Source organism: Athalia rosae, chromosome 5, assembly GCF_917208135.1.
Source record: "Athalia rosae chromosome 5, iyAthRosa1.1, whole genome shotgun sequence".
NCBI classification, from domain to species: Eukaryota; Metazoa; Arthropoda; class Insecta; order Hymenoptera; family Athaliidae; genus Athalia; species Athalia rosae.
Window position 1 is genome coordinate 7,718,195 of NC_064030.1, and position 16,647 is coordinate 7,734,841.

The 16,647-nt window shown below is 35.7% G+C and overlaps 3 protein-coding genes across 6 annotated transcripts; 1 reads left to right on the forward strand and 2 right to left on the reverse strand.

The window, feature by feature from the left end:
* Nucleotides 1-77: 77 nt before the first annotated feature.
* Nucleotides 78-10,671, reverse strand: LOC105685892 (AP-2 complex subunit alpha). Its single transcript, XM_012400350.3, has 14 exons — nucleotides 10,520-10,671; nucleotides 9,325-9,413; nucleotides 8,107-8,318; nucleotides 7,846-8,039; nucleotides 7,303-7,534; nucleotides 7,114-7,222; nucleotides 6,385-7,028; nucleotides 6,145-6,276; nucleotides 5,731-5,928; nucleotides 5,314-5,654; nucleotides 4,965-5,233; nucleotides 4,737-4,881; nucleotides 4,431-4,638; nucleotides 78-4,348 (listed from the first exon to the last, which is right to left on the reverse strand). The coding sequence occupies exons 2-14, from the start codon at nucleotides 9,386-9,388 to the stop codon at nucleotides 4,271-4,273; spliced, it is 2,826 nt and encodes a 941-aa protein (XP_012255773.1). The 5' UTR covers nucleotides 9,389-9,413; nucleotides 10,520-10,671; the 3' UTR covers nucleotides 78-4,270.
* Nucleotides 10,672-10,821: 150 nt separating this feature from the next.
* On the reverse strand, nucleotides 10,822-11,922 carry LOC105685914 (rRNA-processing protein FYV7). Its single transcript, XM_012400398.3, has 3 exons — nucleotides 11,580-11,922; nucleotides 11,315-11,450; nucleotides 10,822-11,179 (listed from the first exon to the last, which is right to left on the reverse strand). The coding sequence occupies exons 1-3, from the start codon at nucleotides 11,710-11,712 to the stop codon at nucleotides 10,924-10,926; spliced, it is 525 nt and encodes a 174-aa protein (XP_012255821.2). The 5' UTR covers nucleotides 11,713-11,922; the 3' UTR covers nucleotides 10,822-10,923.
* Nucleotides 11,923-12,076: 154 nt separating this feature from the next.
* Nucleotides 12,077-16,364, forward strand: LOC105685913 (protein ABHD18). 4 transcript variants are annotated; one of them, XM_012400394.3, is made up of 10 exons: nucleotides 12,369-12,486; nucleotides 12,895-13,294; nucleotides 13,415-13,499; nucleotides 13,685-13,867; nucleotides 13,947-14,059; nucleotides 14,122-14,260; nucleotides 14,519-14,716; nucleotides 14,809-15,190; nucleotides 15,389-15,674; nucleotides 15,745-16,364. In XM_012400394.3, the coding sequence occupies exons 2-10, from the start codon at nucleotides 13,203-13,205 to the stop codon at nucleotides 15,803-15,805; spliced, it is 1,539 nt and encodes a 512-aa protein (XP_012255817.2). In that variant the 5' UTR covers nucleotides 12,369-12,486; nucleotides 12,895-13,202; the 3' UTR covers nucleotides 15,806-16,364. The 4 variants fall into 4 exon arrangements, with proteins under 4 accessions (XP_012255820.2, XP_048511456.1, XP_012255817.2 ...); XM_012400397.3 differs by lacking the exons at nucleotides 12,369-12,486; nucleotides 12,895-13,294 and adding an exon at nucleotides 12,077-12,212; XM_048655499.1 differs by lacking the exon at nucleotides 12,895-13,294 and having other exon boundaries at nucleotides 12,351-12,486.
* Nucleotides 16,365-16,647: the final 283 nt, after the last annotated feature.

Here is a 16,647-nt window from a genome sequence, read left to right on the forward strand (position 1 = left end):
TCCTTCGTAAAACTAGTCAACAATTATTACATGTAGGGTAAAAAAAAAAAATAGAAAGAAGAAAACCATTACAAGCCTTAAACAGCAGTGTATATGTTTATTTAATTATTGATTACAGTAGGTTTTTAATTGTTATTCATAATAATGTATAATACGTAATATAGCACACGATTCTGACTGCACGTTCATGTAACAATTATATCAATATTTCAATTTGTGTGTCTGTATATCTCGATGGTTCCTATACATATGTGCTAAGCTCATCTCTAAACTACATATTACGTGTGTGTATACTCATTTTATATAATAATATCCATTATATCCATACAGACAGTCATGTATACAATCGCGTGTACAGAAACATGTCGATAAACTCGCGTTAATATTTATTATATCTACAGTAACGAAATAATGCGGCGTCATTAGGTACAACAGAGAATCCTAATTTCTAGGTACATATCCGCAGAAACAGCACACTATTGCAATTATTGTAAAAGGGAAGGGTTACAATTTTAGTAAAAGAAATTAGACGCGAAAGTCATTATGAAGAACATTTGCACACGTTTTAACAAGTGCGAGAAATGTAATCTGCAGGTTGTAAAATATACACGACGTAATGTCTCGATCAACTCCTATAAAAAAAGCCTCGGAATTAGTTTCATTTTATGTTCGGATACAATAATTAATAATATACAATATCAGCGACTATATTGTAAATTCGTTCAATTTTTTGTAAACTAGTTTCAAATGAATTTAATTAGTATTTTCATTTTTTCATGCTCATACCCACGGTGTATTACCTGAAAAACCGCATGCTTCACAATTGCGATTGCAGCAGCTTCTTATATTTATAATTTTGTCATTTTATTTTATTTGATCCTTGGACAGAGTATGCATCTAAGATGGGATCTACTTAAATGTAGATTGAAAAAATTGTTCAGCTCATCGCGATTAGTGCTAAGATAAATACTTATAATTGTAATTCGATAATTCTTTGGAGCGACGTTAGTGCTCCAATGTAATCGATGCTTAATTTATCATTTAATACCGATATATTACTCCTTACATTTTATTTATATCAATTTGATTCGTTTTACTGGACTAATATATTTTAATTACACCACAACATTTGTATACGCATTTGGTATCATCTGTATCATACCTATCATGAGTTTTAGGTAGAAAATTGAAATTAAATTGTTAAAAACACCCAACTCCACAATAAATTCGTGTCATTTTTACACTTGTTTATAACGACTTTATGGGCATCAAGATCTCACCGCCAAAATATACAATTCTTGCAATAGATTGAAATCTACATTAAACACAGTTACGTAATTATAGATGGAATGCGATTCGATCGGTAAATTCTCACTATAACCGAAGATAGAAAATAACGCAAGTTGCTGCATGGGGCAAGATCGTTATTGTTATTGTATTATACTACCGCAGGTTTCCGGCTAAGAATCTATTAATCTTATACATATAATATAACATAGAAAATTGCCGAGTAACTTTTAAATTCTGCCCAGAGCATATGATTATTAATTCGTAATATTTATAACTACTTTATAAATATATGCCATCGTATGATTAATGCTATTTGTATATTTACCATCTTTTTCAACATTATACAACAAACTATTGTCAATCCATAATTACTTTCAATGCGTTTTCTATGCGAAGTCAAATATACTTATCATACACCAACAAGCAATGAGTATTTATAGATAAAGTGTACATTGGGCTTTTTATCAACAGCACAAAATTAGAACTTTCACATTATTTCTGGCAGTCATTTCAATGCAGAATATGCTGATGACAAGCAGCTTGCCAAGTTTCGATCGTAATAAAATATTCTCATTGTTTAGTTGTGAAATACAGATATTACAATGATGAGTGCGTTGTTCTTAAGAATAGGTGATTGAATAAGTTGTTTATTGGCAAAATATGCGTACGTAGATTTTAATTTCTGGACCCAATTTAACCCACTTGCTCTCTCTGGTTACAGCTAATGTAATGTCAAGTTGCGCAGCTGTTATTGTAACAACTAGACGTCGAAACATTTAGTATTGTCCTTATAGCAATCTGCCAAAATGTATTACATGGATTCGATACGAACAGAAAATAAATTTCTTCAAATACAAGCTGCTCTTCTAACAATGTTGAAGATAATCTGATATGTTTGCTTCGAAGAGATTGTTACAAACTGTTTTCAAATGCACAAATTCTATGTATACTGAAAGATCTGAAGAATAGCTCGAGTAGAGAGTGAAAGAAACGCTAGATATGAGAGAACGACAAACTTCTGTAAGCACCGAATCCATGCTGTTAAATGAAGCAAAAATTAATCAACACACACTTTGTACGAGATGTTATATTGTTTAATAATATAAATCAATGATGTCTTACAAACATGTACATAGATCTAAACAATACAAAATAATTCAATATTACAGAAATTTCTGCGCAGTCGATTCTAGACCAGAGATTTCTCTAGATTTGAAAATAAACTTCGCAGCGTTGAAAACAACATGCTATTATGATTGACACTGATGTAATATAATAATTTTAATTATGTAAGACCACAACGTATACAACTGTGACCGAGCTAAATAACTATAAATTAATTAGCTATGTTTACAGGTAGAGACTTTTTTTGTACAATAAACATGTACAAACTAGTACGGAAAAAATGGCTCATTTTTCAATTATCTGGTAGAGTTATTTGATAACGTCATTTCTTCCAAATCCATGACTGGTGTTGGACTTGATACAGAGTCAATGGTTAATTTCAAACAATGACACGCGATGGGTCATCTGAGATTCAATATTTCCTATTTCTAGCCAGTCAAAGATGGACCCTAATATCATCGATTGATTAGAACAAGATTCTATTTTATTGGGAGCTTTATTTTTGTGATTCAAAATAGACACTGGCGAGTTACGAATAATGATCACTCTACTCCACCCAAGCTTGAATGAAGCCCGTTTATCTTGCTAAGAAGAAATAGAAATTTTCAAATTCCAAAACTCTTGCAAATATATACATTATCATAAGCGCATAGATGGATTCCAACATTTCCGTGATGTAACCATATACTTGACCATGACCCGACCAAGTATTAAACGGATAACATAGATAAAAAAAAAGCAAAGTAAAAATTTACACTACCATACATTCAAGAAAAAAATATACATCTTGATTAACATATTCCGTTGCTATCTAGGGAATAAAGAGCTAAGTAACAAGATCATAAATTGATGTTACAATTAGGATGGGATTGGAATTCTCATGGCTGAAAGAACTGCAATCTTCTTCTTTGGCTGATCTTGTGTAGAAGCTAGTTAATTCAAAAGCTTATTTACAATTCAATTCAATTTTACAATTCAATTCAATTTTACAATTCTCCGATTTTCTATCCACACGATAACTGTTGGCTGTCAATCAATATTACTTGAAAAAAAAAGTAACAATCTAATCTGCAACCCATTATTTTAGCAACGTTATAAAAAAATCTGCCTGTTTCTCGTCTCAATCACTTTCACAATGTGCAAAATAATGAATACATCAGGGCTTGCGGAAAAACATATCAATGAAAATGAAATATTCTGAAATCTCACCCTACTCAAACATCGATTAAGAATTTTTCTTTCACTTTTTAGCCTAGCTTACCAGCCATGGATTCACCCATTAACGTGAATTAGCTGATTGATGGGTTGGTAAAAAAAGAGGCGCCTCAAAGCAGCAAATTATAAGAAATCATTTGAGCTTCCTTAAAGGTGGATTAAGGTAAATTATATCGTACAGCTAAGGTTGCCCCCAAAATCCACGTTCGCGCCTCGCATAAATTAAACTAAAGAATTACAACTGATGTGAATTGATCAACATTGTATGAACTATACTTCGAATTCAGCTACTATTCCAAGCTTTGCATCAGATTTTTCCCTAATGAAAAATTAATACTGCCGATCATAAAAACAATTTTCACATTTTTTTTTGTCGAATAACTTCGAAATATTTCACAAAGTAACACTGCTTTCTATTTCGCGATAATATCGATAACATCAAACGACGCTTAGCGATAAGATTGTGAGTGTGAAATTGGGAACAACGCATTCTTGTTCAATCAAAGTAGACTGAACAAAGGGAAAATGACCGCTAGATCTAATGAATTGTTAACGAATAATGAGTATAGATCAAAGTGGCCCTCTCCTGCTGCTCTGACTCTGTAGATAGGTAAGATATACAAGCCTGGGGTTTGGTTGATTAGAATTGATCCACCAGCAGATCACAGATCTCTATGGACATGGTTTCTTTACTGGAACGCACTGTCAACCGGAACATCTGGAAGAATTAATGATCATTATGAAATGTATCTTGGAAATGCATTACGATATTGGATCAGTCAAGTTGTAATGTGCTTTACCTGAGCTTGCTTGTTTGGTTCAAGACGTAGAAGACATCCAATTTGCTGAGCACGCATGTGTACAATTCCTGCACATACGAAGTTATCAGGATTTGGATCAATCCCATCTAATAGTTGCATTCCAAATCCTTGCAGCTTTGTGCGAACCTGCGCCAAATCCATAGGTTGTTGGGCTTTGAATATTTTCTGTGAACGCTGTTGGTTTGCTCTGCAAAAAGACGAGAATATGAGTTTTTCAATAGCACACTCATTCAATATTTTTTGCAAGATAACTGGCACCTTGTCTACTAGGAAAATACAACCTACCCCCCGAGATTTTTCCACCTTGCAAAGAATGACTCGCCATTCATTTCTGTCGGCTCGAAAAATTTGTTGATTGTCAAAGGTAGCTTCATAGTTATCTTCTGAGGCACGTTATTATACATGAAGGAAATTATCATGCTAGGGGCATCTGTAATGAATGTTACAATAATGAGGTTACAATACTGAGCCACGAATTTCGGAATGAAGTATATTATAATATAATTGAATCACCATTGTAATCGTCGATACATTCAGCATTAATCATCTGTTGTATTTGTGCCCCTGCTTCTAGGACTGCATCTACAGGTTTAACTTGGACAGAAAGCTTTGCCTCGTCTTCGTCTGACCAGGATAATTGAGGGTTGAAGTTTTGCAACGCAAACTGTGTTTTGTTCCCATAAAATAATCCAATGCGTCCAAGGTTTTGCCGGAACTCTGACTTTACACCAATTTGAATCAGATCATTTTCAAATAGGACTCCATTATTTTTACAGACAAATCTATAAAAGTAATCGAATATTGACTTTAGTAAACATGAGAATACGTTATCTCGAGAAAGGTTTTGCTACTAAATACTCACTTTTTAGGATTATAAGTGTTTTGTGCACCATTAGTAGCCGCGACATTATTCGGAGCTCCGCTATAAATGTCACCAAGAACGTCAAGGAGAACACCAGTGTTGCTGGTCGGTTGAGAAGACGGTGGAGTAGATAAACCCAACAAATCTGCAGAGTTATTGTTGCTCACCGCAGACGCAGAGATTGCTGAAGGTGCATCTGTATGATGATTTGAATTTGGAGCTGGACTTTTGCTTTCCCTGATTTCATTTTCTGGAACTCTGCCTGGTTTCTTTTTTTTCAACACCGCTAAAATTGACGATTCTCGTTCAGGGAATGCTGGCATTTCTTCTAGAACAGTAGCCTGGAGAGAAAAAAAATTAGCATGGTATGATTCCATAAACTTATACTATTATTCCGCCTCAATTTTAATTACTTACAAGGACGTCCGTGGATGCAATAATGCTTAGCTGTAAGTACTCAGAAGCTCTTTGTTGCAGTTCGGCATCAGCGCTGCGGAGATTACTATGTTGCTTGAAGACTTCTTGAATTTGACTACGAATTTCAGGGAACAGGTTAACAAACTTGATGTAAGTCGAAAGCAATAGTGCTCTTGTCATTGGAGAACATAGATGATACTGGAATGAAAAAGAGATGATAATTAGATTAGCTGATAAATAATCTATAGTCCCTCTTCTGTAGAAGAGATGTTCACCTGAACTCGTATGCGCGACTTTTTTATTCGTGATATTCGAAACAAATGATAGATTTGAATGACAGATGTATGAAAGGTCAATTTAGTTAACAGATTCTGAATATACATTTAAAACAGACTTTTCAAGTGTTCTACTTACTTTGGAATGTAAAAGTTGAAACTGTACTAGAGGAGATGATCGTTGATCCCCAGCAATCAGATTACCGAATTCACCAAGTATATAGCCTCCTACTTTGACCATATTTTCGTGACATGCCGGAGCTTGTAGGGCCTGTCGAGAGAAGCCGAACGTTAGTTAAATTATCACCATCAGTGATTGAATAATCTGTACGGGGGACTTTTGACCAATGAAATTGAAAGAATTAATCACTATGAGTACCTCAAAAACGGTTTTAGCGGCATATCCCTGAACGTCATCTCGATTGATAACAATTTGAATAACTCTGTACCAGACTTCCTCTGATACATAATCACCAGCTATCCTGATCAAATTTAAGATCACATCGACATACCATGTGTAATCAGTTGCATATTTTTCAGCTAAAATAGCTACTTTTAATACCATTTCTTCTCGGATTGAATAATCTGCAGTTTCGAGATAATTCAACATTTCCTGAACGATTTCTTCAGCATTACTTTTATCGCACATAGCATACAGTAAGTCGACTGCTTGTTGTCTAACGGAAACATCCTTTTCCATTTTCATAGAAAGTATGACAACTTCTTGATGCTTCTTCACAGCTTCGTGAGAGAATTCTGATGTAGCAAGGTGGCACATTGACTCCAGTGCCAAATATCGTAGATTAGTCTCACGATTCGATAAAAATTGACCCAGCTGGTTGCAAGCACGGACTAGTAAATTTGGCTCACTGTCATTATGAATAATTAAACTAATCGCTTCAAAGAGAACTGCGTTCTTTGCATTAGAATGCTGTACTTTTTTCGTCTTAGGTGCTTCCGGAGCCTTGTTCAAAATTGTTTCGAGGCATTCATTTAATCTGCCACGTACTCCCGGATCCTCAGCTTAGAACAACAAATATCTACATGACACATATCTGTAGAGATAATTACTACTACTACTTTTGAATCAAATTAAAAATCAGCTTACCTGGTGGAGTATAATTTTTTAGCAAACGTAACAATTTTACCGAAAGCCATGGAGCAGGGACAAAGTAGTAAGTGTAGTCCTGCAAATCTGTGTAGCTAGATGTTACAATCTGTAAAGAAACAAAATGAAAAAGATGCACTGTCAAAGAGAATTCATTGTAACCGAAGGGTTTTCACCAAGAAAACACACCCGACTTAGTCTAGAAACGGCAAGACTGACGCAGCCCTTATATTCATCAGGATTTCGTTTAACCAAGGCATCAATAAGGGATGCAGCTGCTGTCACAACTCCAAGATGCTGATCATTTAGAAGATGAACTATTCGAGAAGTCCACTCTCCACCTGGAACCACTTCTGGTGCAGTCCTGAGCAATCTCAGTAAACAAAGAGCTGCGCTCTGTTTCACTACATCCATAGTGTCTCTGTGAATTTAATCATTATAAAAAATTATACAAGTTTTGGCGAACTTGCTGTACAATATAAAATTGAAAAAATTTATTTGATGTGTAACCGGATTTCTGGGTGGAATCATAATTCTAAGACAAAGTCAATGTATTGGAGAGTTTTGAAACACAATAGCACTGAACAAAATAAAACCCAAGCAGTGATTTGCTGGATGAATAATTTTACATCACCTAATATCGAGTCGCCTGGATCCATTGGGCAATTATGAAATTGTGTAAAGATGTGAGTATAGTGTTCCTGTTTAAATGTACATATTATATAGACCTACCCTGATACAAGTAGCTTCGGTATTTCATTTCCAAAAGCCTCTGCCATTTCTTTACTTCCGATATTAGCAATACATTGTAGAGCAAGATTTACATGAATAGGATTCCTTGATGCAAGATCATTTTTGATACTTTGAATAATTAATTTAATGAGATCGCTGTTGGTGTTTACAAGTACAGATATGAAAAGATATCCCTGGAATAAAAATATTAAAATTATTCATCATTGTATGTCTACTTATTTGATAGTTGAATGTGCTTACAATCTGTTTTTCTGAGTATTTATTTGATGAAAGAAGATTCACAGCTTCCATGTGACCGAAATCAATGTCATGACCCAGCAGAAAAATGAACAGTAACTTGCATACATATTTTTTTTTCTGATAACCATCCAGCGTTTTATCGCCTTTGAATTTGCTTCGAATATTTGCCAACTCCTTATTTATTCTCTTGATTTCTGCCTCCTTGCTTTTACCTATCAATGATAAATTGATACATATTTTATTTCAGAAGCTATATTGGGGTGTCTATTTTGGTTCCAATATCTAGAGTTATATAACCCAAGACAGTAATTGAGATGAGGAAGGAGTAGTCTCAATGTTCCCATCCTGCCAAATCCTTATTGACTTTCCGTATCAATGAACGTATTTTATCAGAGTCAAATTTAAGATTACCATCCTCTTACCATAAATAAATGCAAACATTTTTTTTTCTCAGAACTTCAAGGAGCTACAAGGAGTTCCATTTACAACGTTTCTGTGCAGGATAATGGCCTGGTCAAACGAATTGTTAGGAGCTCAGTATAAAATATATGGGAACTACCTATGGGTTTAACTATAATTCTTAGTGGAAGTAACAGTATACATCACTTTTTGCCATTTAGTATTTCACATTATCATTATCAATTTATAAGTGGTTGGACACATTTCAATATATCTTGTGTGACCCCTACATCACCAGATGAATGTGAAGATGAATGAATGATTATGAATTCATACCGTGTGCAGTAACATTTTGAGCAAGCACTTTTGGTGCAAATGTTGAGATAGCTCTTTGCTATAAATAACTTGACAATAACTCTGATTGGGACTATTAGGAACATGCATCATCAGTAAATAAATCTTGCTAGGGCAAACACACATTAGTGGCATAAAGTTACTGGAACTATCACACATGAGACAGTATCACAGAACCGCCCCCCTTTCCACATTCTACCATACGTTTTGTGCGTCTCCCTTAGTCTCAATGGCACTCTATCATTTCATCGACGGAAGACGCGTAATAGTGACAGATAAGCATATATTTTAGTTAGGAAGTGGACTCATGTGGTTGGATATTCAAGGTGAAAATGGCACGCAGAAAGTTAGAGTGACGAGTATGTAGATGAAAATATTTGCACGTGATAATAAATTGCAAAAACTTTTATCCTAGTGCAATAGGTGGAAAAAACTGTTAATTTTGGATAGTTATAAAATACTTACAATTTCTAATGTCCGAGATGAACACAGCGAGCCCTCGCATGCCATCTCCTCGCACGGCTGGCATCTTTGCCTCTTATCGCTCAGACAACCTAGGATCGTAGTAATGATGTTATTTATAAGTAAATTGAGCAAGAGATTAAAAAACGAAGACAAATGTAATTCAACTATTACTAAAAGTATTTTAGTTTCACTAACTTTATGTTTGATTGGCTAATAAATACGAACCATTTGGTTCAACAATCAAAGTAATCACACAGAATCAATTTATAATGAATGAAATCACGTGTTTGTCATCTGCCAGAGTGTGGCGTAGTTGTTGTTTCAAAAAATGTCCAAAGCAACACTGGATTATTTGAGGAATTAAAAATATTTTTTTGCTTCTTATTGCTCTGTGATAGTTCTTGTGCAAATTAAATGTATGTGGACTCGAATATGAATCCAAAGTATAATTGATTTATTGAATCAACTAACTCAGGCTCAGTTGTAAGTTAGATATTATAGAGACAATCTATACTTAGATAAAATGAGCAGAACTTCTGCCTGCGTCAGGTTACTGATAAATACACAATCCTTGCACATTAATTATTGGTATAGGTTTATCGCACACTGATGCACCTAGTTGATGGAATGAAAATGTTTATAATTTATTATCAGCTGGTTAAAAAAGAAAAGAGAAAGGTTGCGTCTGAAACCACCTTGCATAAAAATCTGTCATCAGTTTGTCAAAGTTATAACAACAATTGGCGAGGGTGCCAAGGACATAAATAGCTTAGAAAACCGCCAGATGGTTACACAATGCAAACTAACGGGCCAGAATATTCAATTTGTTGATCGTACATCATAATCTGTCCTAATTGCGATAACAAGCAGCATTTTGACAGCCCATACTGATAGCCCCCATTTTACACACCCCTGGAAATCAAAGATTGGACTTATCTGGTAACGTACTAATTCTGATTGTGAGAAGATCACCGTAGCGATCGGAATTATACATTACAGAAGAACGCTATGGATTTCGGTAGTATCGATGAAACAACATAATACGAGGGGGCGTAGTTTTCCTGATGGAATAGGAAACATTCGATTGAAACTTCGGCACGATAGAGTGGCCCTCCCTTTGCTAATCGCTAATAATATTATTAAATTAACTAGAGTGTGTATGATTTTATAGATTGCTCCTCAAAGATTAACTCACCAATATAACCGAGGGATAACCGTGCGGGTGGCGGAGTCACAGATATATTTGAAGTGAGAATTATACGCGAATCACTGGCAGAGATTTTGTGGCTGTCGCCATTTGCAACCGCTAAGCTGACGGCTCTATTCTACGACCCCTCGCCAGTTCGCATTGCTAGGCGCTGCGCTGCTCTCGCGCCATTTAATGATTAAAAGGCGACATCTGGCCAACCGCTAACATTTAAATCTGACACTTCTAACGTTCACTGAACGATGATTATACTTCTACCTGACAGAAAGAAGGCAATAATTAAAACAGTATTGTGTGAACGTTTTATGATTATGAGTAGATTACAACTGAAAATAACTGGCTTAAAAAATCTTATGTGCGAAGTAGTGAGGTCTTGTAAAATCACATTTATGTCAAATGGTCTGTTGAATTTTTTCGAGTAACATTTCAAGCCTATCTTTCATAACAGGCTGACCCTTTTTAGTTTTTTTTGATAGCTTTTTATACTTCAGAGCCTTCGCTTCTTTGTATTTCTTGAGCGCTTCAATTTTCTCCTCTTTCCTACGTTGAATCTCTTCTTTTTTTTTCATTTTTTCTTCCTTTTTCTTTCTGTATTCTTGTTTTGCAGCGTAAAATGCATTCCCTTTGAACTGCGGATCTTCACTGATACTGTAATAAGATGAAGTATAGATTGTTAGATAGAAAATTAGAGTACGTAGGAGTTTACAATAAATGACTACATCGCACAAATGCATGACAAAACAAGTAAGTAAGGCATGCGATTCAGATATGTGAAAAATATACCTGCTCTTTCCTTCGCCACTTTCTGACTCTTTTTTTGAAAGCTCCGAATTTTGTGCAGCATGTTTTTGCTCCTTCTTTACATCTTTGTAATATCTTCTGAGCACAGCCTTCTTTCGACGATCTTCCCATTGGTCAACTAATAATGAATAGAGATATATATGTATAGACAACCTGTACGTGTATACTATTTTATGAATGGAACCCATCACTGTTCACATCCTCAAGTCTACCTCAGAATCAATAACAATTGTAATAAAATGTTTACCCTTATACTTGTTGCTGTATTTTTTCAATCTGTAAGTTTTTTTGTCGAATGGTTTTTTAGTTTGGGCAGTCTTTTCATCTCGCTGATTCTTGTTTCCCTTGTTGTTTGCAATTTCTTTGTTATCCTTACTCATAGTGGTTGATGTTTTAATTGTAGACCTTGTTCGATGGTCAATGATGATTTAATTTAGGTTAGAACAACTCCACATGGTTGGTCGAAGAACGGTAAGTTGAGATACATATCGTCTTTGGTTGGCATGTCATCAGTATTACGGGTAAGATGGGTTGCATTCCTGCAGGCGCATGCTTTCTCAGGAGCGTATCAAAGGTTTTTGAAGTTCAGTGGCCGTGTAGCAAATAAATTCTTTCATACTTTCGATCTTTCGCTCGGTTCCCAATCTAACAATCTTCCAATTAGTCAGCCGCTCTGTGTACTCATTCGTTGATCATATCAACTCACAAATAGATAAGAATAGACAGACATTCCCTGTTGATGAGGGAGTTATACAAGGGCATTTTACCAAAGATACATAGTATGTGTGTAAAAAATTTGTCATTCCAGCATTATACAACTGAACTTTACTGCCTCAACCATTTTATGAACCAAATTGCCGACCAACATCGATCGAAGAAGGTAAATTGATACAATGTAGATGGACTGGATGGATAAATTACATTATTCATCGTCAATGAGCCATAATTAAATTTAGCTCCGAAAACACTGGCCAAGATTGTTGCACAACAGCATACGCGACAAATGCCACGTCGTTCATAAATTCAACAGCTCATCGTTTCATACAACACTCGTAATTCCTCGAGGAGACCTTTGAGAATTCTGCGTAAAATATAAATACGTATAGACTACGAATGAGTTTGTCGGTTTCGCTGTAATCGCAGAGCAATATTCAGTAGGTCCTAAAACAATTTTTGTCTACTTTCGGCTACTTACCGGCTTGCGTTCGGTCTGGGTCAGTTTTCTCCTTAGAGCATGTAGTGAATACCATTCTTCGAATAAATGTTCGTCAATTATTCCAACCATTCTATGCAGAAGTGAAAAAGTTACTTTTGTTAGTACAATAAGTTGAATGAATGAAATAGATCAATAATCATTAGTCAGATAACAGCGTCTGTTATGTGTGATTTCATTTTTGCCCGGTAATTAGTTCGAGATCTAACTCGTGACCTATTCAAGTTTAGATCTCGGTTCAGATCGTCTACTGATATTGTATAAGTATACTAACATTAGTATGTATTTGGTAGGCATATCAGTGAGTCTCTGCTCTGACATGTAGTGTTTTTTATGTATCGTGAAATAGCGTGGTGGAATATGGTGTCATCTGTGTTCAAGTGAATTGTAGTACCCTGTAGATAATCAGTGAAAAACACATGCAGCCAGGGCATGCAGCGGATTGTGGCTGTGGCCCGATCAGATGGTAGTTCAGAATCCCTTGATTTTGACGTTTCATGCAACGCGGTGCTGAACATTTCGAGATCATTTTGGACAGGGGGAAATTTATGTAGTGTTTATACAGTTATTAATATACAGGCCTGTTAACACACGTACCTCATCGAACACTATCAGGATAATTAATATATCAGTGATCAGCATAATCAATTTTTTATAATGCCCGCTAGTCGATTGGATGCAGTGTACAGGAGTATTTTGCTCACCAAATTTTTCACAAAAGGTTGGGGAAAACCAGAAAATTTGAAAAGGTGAAATTGAAAAATCTTGAAGTGCAGTTAACGTAGCCTCAAAGTTGTTTAGTAAAATTTTCTTCTCCATTTCTCAGTTAAGATGTCATAATCATTAAATACTTTAACATTTATTTCCAGAATATTTGAGTTTCGAAAAGTGGTGTCAAACCGAGAAGCTTGCTATCAGCTTATACCTCGCGATTATCCTGTAACAATCACTAAGGTAATAAAATTAATTGTTCATCATGAAGAAAAAAACAAGTATTGGCGAGATACAAACAAGATGCTAGACTCTGGGAATAAAAATAATGTCACAAAAAGGTTCTGCAAAATGGAATCAATGACAAATTCAACCACTATTTATTTTATTGTCAAGAATTTTGATAAAACTGAGCTTCCAATGATCAGGATGAAGAATGGTCCGACTGCCACATTCTGGAGGGATCATTCGAGTCACCCTTTGAAAGAAGTCTTCCCGGTCTTATGCCAGAGGAAACTCGAACTGCTCATTTTCAAGTTGTTTTACCTCGTAAATGGCAGTCACAAAAAATCAAACCCATTTGTCTCCACCTCGCTGGTACGGGAGATCATGTAAGTAAGATTGAAGGAAAGATTTTGAATTCAATTGTTGTAGGGGTTATCAGAACAACAAATATTATTATTCTTTCAGTTTTACTGGCGGCGTCGCAACCTGATTGCTCGTCCACTTCTGAAGGAAGCTGGAATCGGAGCAATTCTTCTTGAGAATCCTTTTTATGGTCTCAGGAAACCTAAGGATCAGATGTAAGATAATCTTGGTTAGTTTTATCATATGTCTTATTTATAAATACATCATTTGTTGATAGACGTTCGAGCTTACATAACGTCTCAGACATCTTTGTAATGGGTGGTTGTTTAATAATGGAATCTATAGTTCTGTTAAACTGGTGTGAACAGCAAGGCTTTGGACCCTTAGGGCTTACTGGACTATCCATGGGTGGTCACGTTAGTAATATTCATCTATTTTAATGTTGTCACTAGGCGTTATTGGGCATAAATGGAAATTCGATATTCTAAACAAATTTCTAAGGATTTCTTTTGTCATATCAACACTGTTAATTAGATATTGTTTTTGATCTGTCAACCTTGTTATGAACGATTAAAAAAAGTTTGGTTCTCCAATTTAATGCTTTAATCATTGTATCGAGCTTAATGTCTAGAATGTTGAAGGATCGAATCACCACTATTTATTACACTTTGCAGATGGCCTCTTTAGCGGCAACAAATTGGCCCAAGCCAATCCCTCTGATACCATGCCTGTCGTGGTCCACAGCATCACCAGTTTTTACTGAGGGTGTCATGAGTGCCTCCATAAACTGGGATCTTCTGGAGTCACAATACTTCTCGGATGAAGTCTATCAAAATGATTTAGCCAAGATGGTCAAAGTAGTTGCTCAAGATGTAAGATTACAATAAAGTTTCAACTTCTTTTTTGACGATCATGTATTTTCAGCATCTTGATGAATTCATAAAAGAAGCAATTATGATTGCAGGATGCCTTCTTAGCAGGACAACATTTTGCGAAACATTTCCCGGAGAGTATGAACAGGATGAATGAATTGAAAAAGGAAACTACAGAGACGGATCGACCTGTACCTGGCGATTCTAAAAAAGAGCACAAGACGTCAGGCGAGAACCTGTCACGTAAAGCACACAGCCTTACCGATGTTCAGAACAACAAAAATAGTGCTGCTCTCGATATTGGCAGTAATAATCACTCTTCTAAAGATATAACAGGCAATAGTCGTATCAAGACTGATCACAACACAGTTGAAAGCGCACAAAGAATTACCACTGAGAAAGCAGCTGCGTCAATATTCCCCCTTAACATCATTGCCAACAAATTGAAACCCTCAGAAAATGAGGCGTTGAAAGGTGAGTTGGTTTCTTCCCTTGTTCTTGGTCGGGAATCATTTTCCCCAATTTCCTCTCTCAACTATTACGGAAATCATGTAATTCCTTGGTAAGTCTTTTTAAAATGAACTCATATATCTCATTTTTGTCAAGGTAAATCATTTGCATCGTATCATCTTATCTAACTTGAGTTCCATAACATGCACTATTTGTTGGCAGGGATTTGCCTGTTACCCGTGTCGAAACACCCACTGCTTTCAGACAGCAAGTGGCGTGAACGAGAAGCCTTACAGTTCATGCGGGGTGTGATGGATGAATGCACTCATCTGGGAAACTTTGAAGTACCAGTTGACACCGACTTAATCATAGCTGTGTGTGCTCGTGACGATGCCTACATTCCTAGAGAAGGCTGCATGGGACTCGAACAAATTTGGCCAGGTGCAGAAATTCGATTCATTGATGCCGGTCATGTGACCGCATACCTTCTACATCAAAAGCTGTTTCGGTAAGTGATTCGAAAGTAATTAATGTTTGCACGGTTGACAAACAATTACCTTGGTTCTCCAACTTTATAGGTCAACAATCATCGAGGCGTTCGATCGATGCATGAAAAAATATCCGATTAATAATAGCTGACAATAACCCTAAATTATCGGTGTAGCCTAGTCAAATGTTGTGCGATAAATATTTTAAATATTAATTAGATCGAGCTATATACATAAGCATAAATATATTGATGAGGTTTTGAACTATGGCATGGCTACGGAAATGTGTTCTTAATCAGTGACCGTATGCCTGTGCAATAAAATGCGACCATCTTTCAATCCTAAGTGTTCGTTGTCTATATAAATTAATGAAACAGTGATATGCATCAAAACAATGGTAACAATGTAGATAACATTTGTCTGAGAATGGTTCAAGTACCATAACTTGATCAATTATTGAAAGTACGAGAGTTAAGCTGTTAGCCTAATGAATTCAATATTATATATTGGCATTCATTCCTGCTAGGCACTCGTTTTTGTACATAGATATATCAAGAATGGACAATCTTTTCATAGTTAACGATCTCTTTATTGCATATATTTACACCTCTACAATATTTATACCAATACTATTTACAAAAATGTTGTCAGAATATATTACACTAAATATTTTTCTATTAAGCTGTGTACAATAAAACTACTTATATGTATGACGTTTTTTATTCAAATCTGTCATTCCTATATGTATTCTTAATGTTCCGATGACTTGACTAATCTCTACCTTACAATTAATAATGAATATGAAAGGGGCGAAGATGGTAGTAAATATTTGAATGAATTTCGAAAGATAAGTACACACAGGCAAGGCATGCTGGGATGCGTTTCGTCGACGAGTTTTGAAAAGTTGGCAGGAAATGTTAGTACGTAAGTAGCGCCTCTAGATGGTCATGCTAGCGCCGGGCGAACTAATTCTCACAGCCTCCTAAATCACAC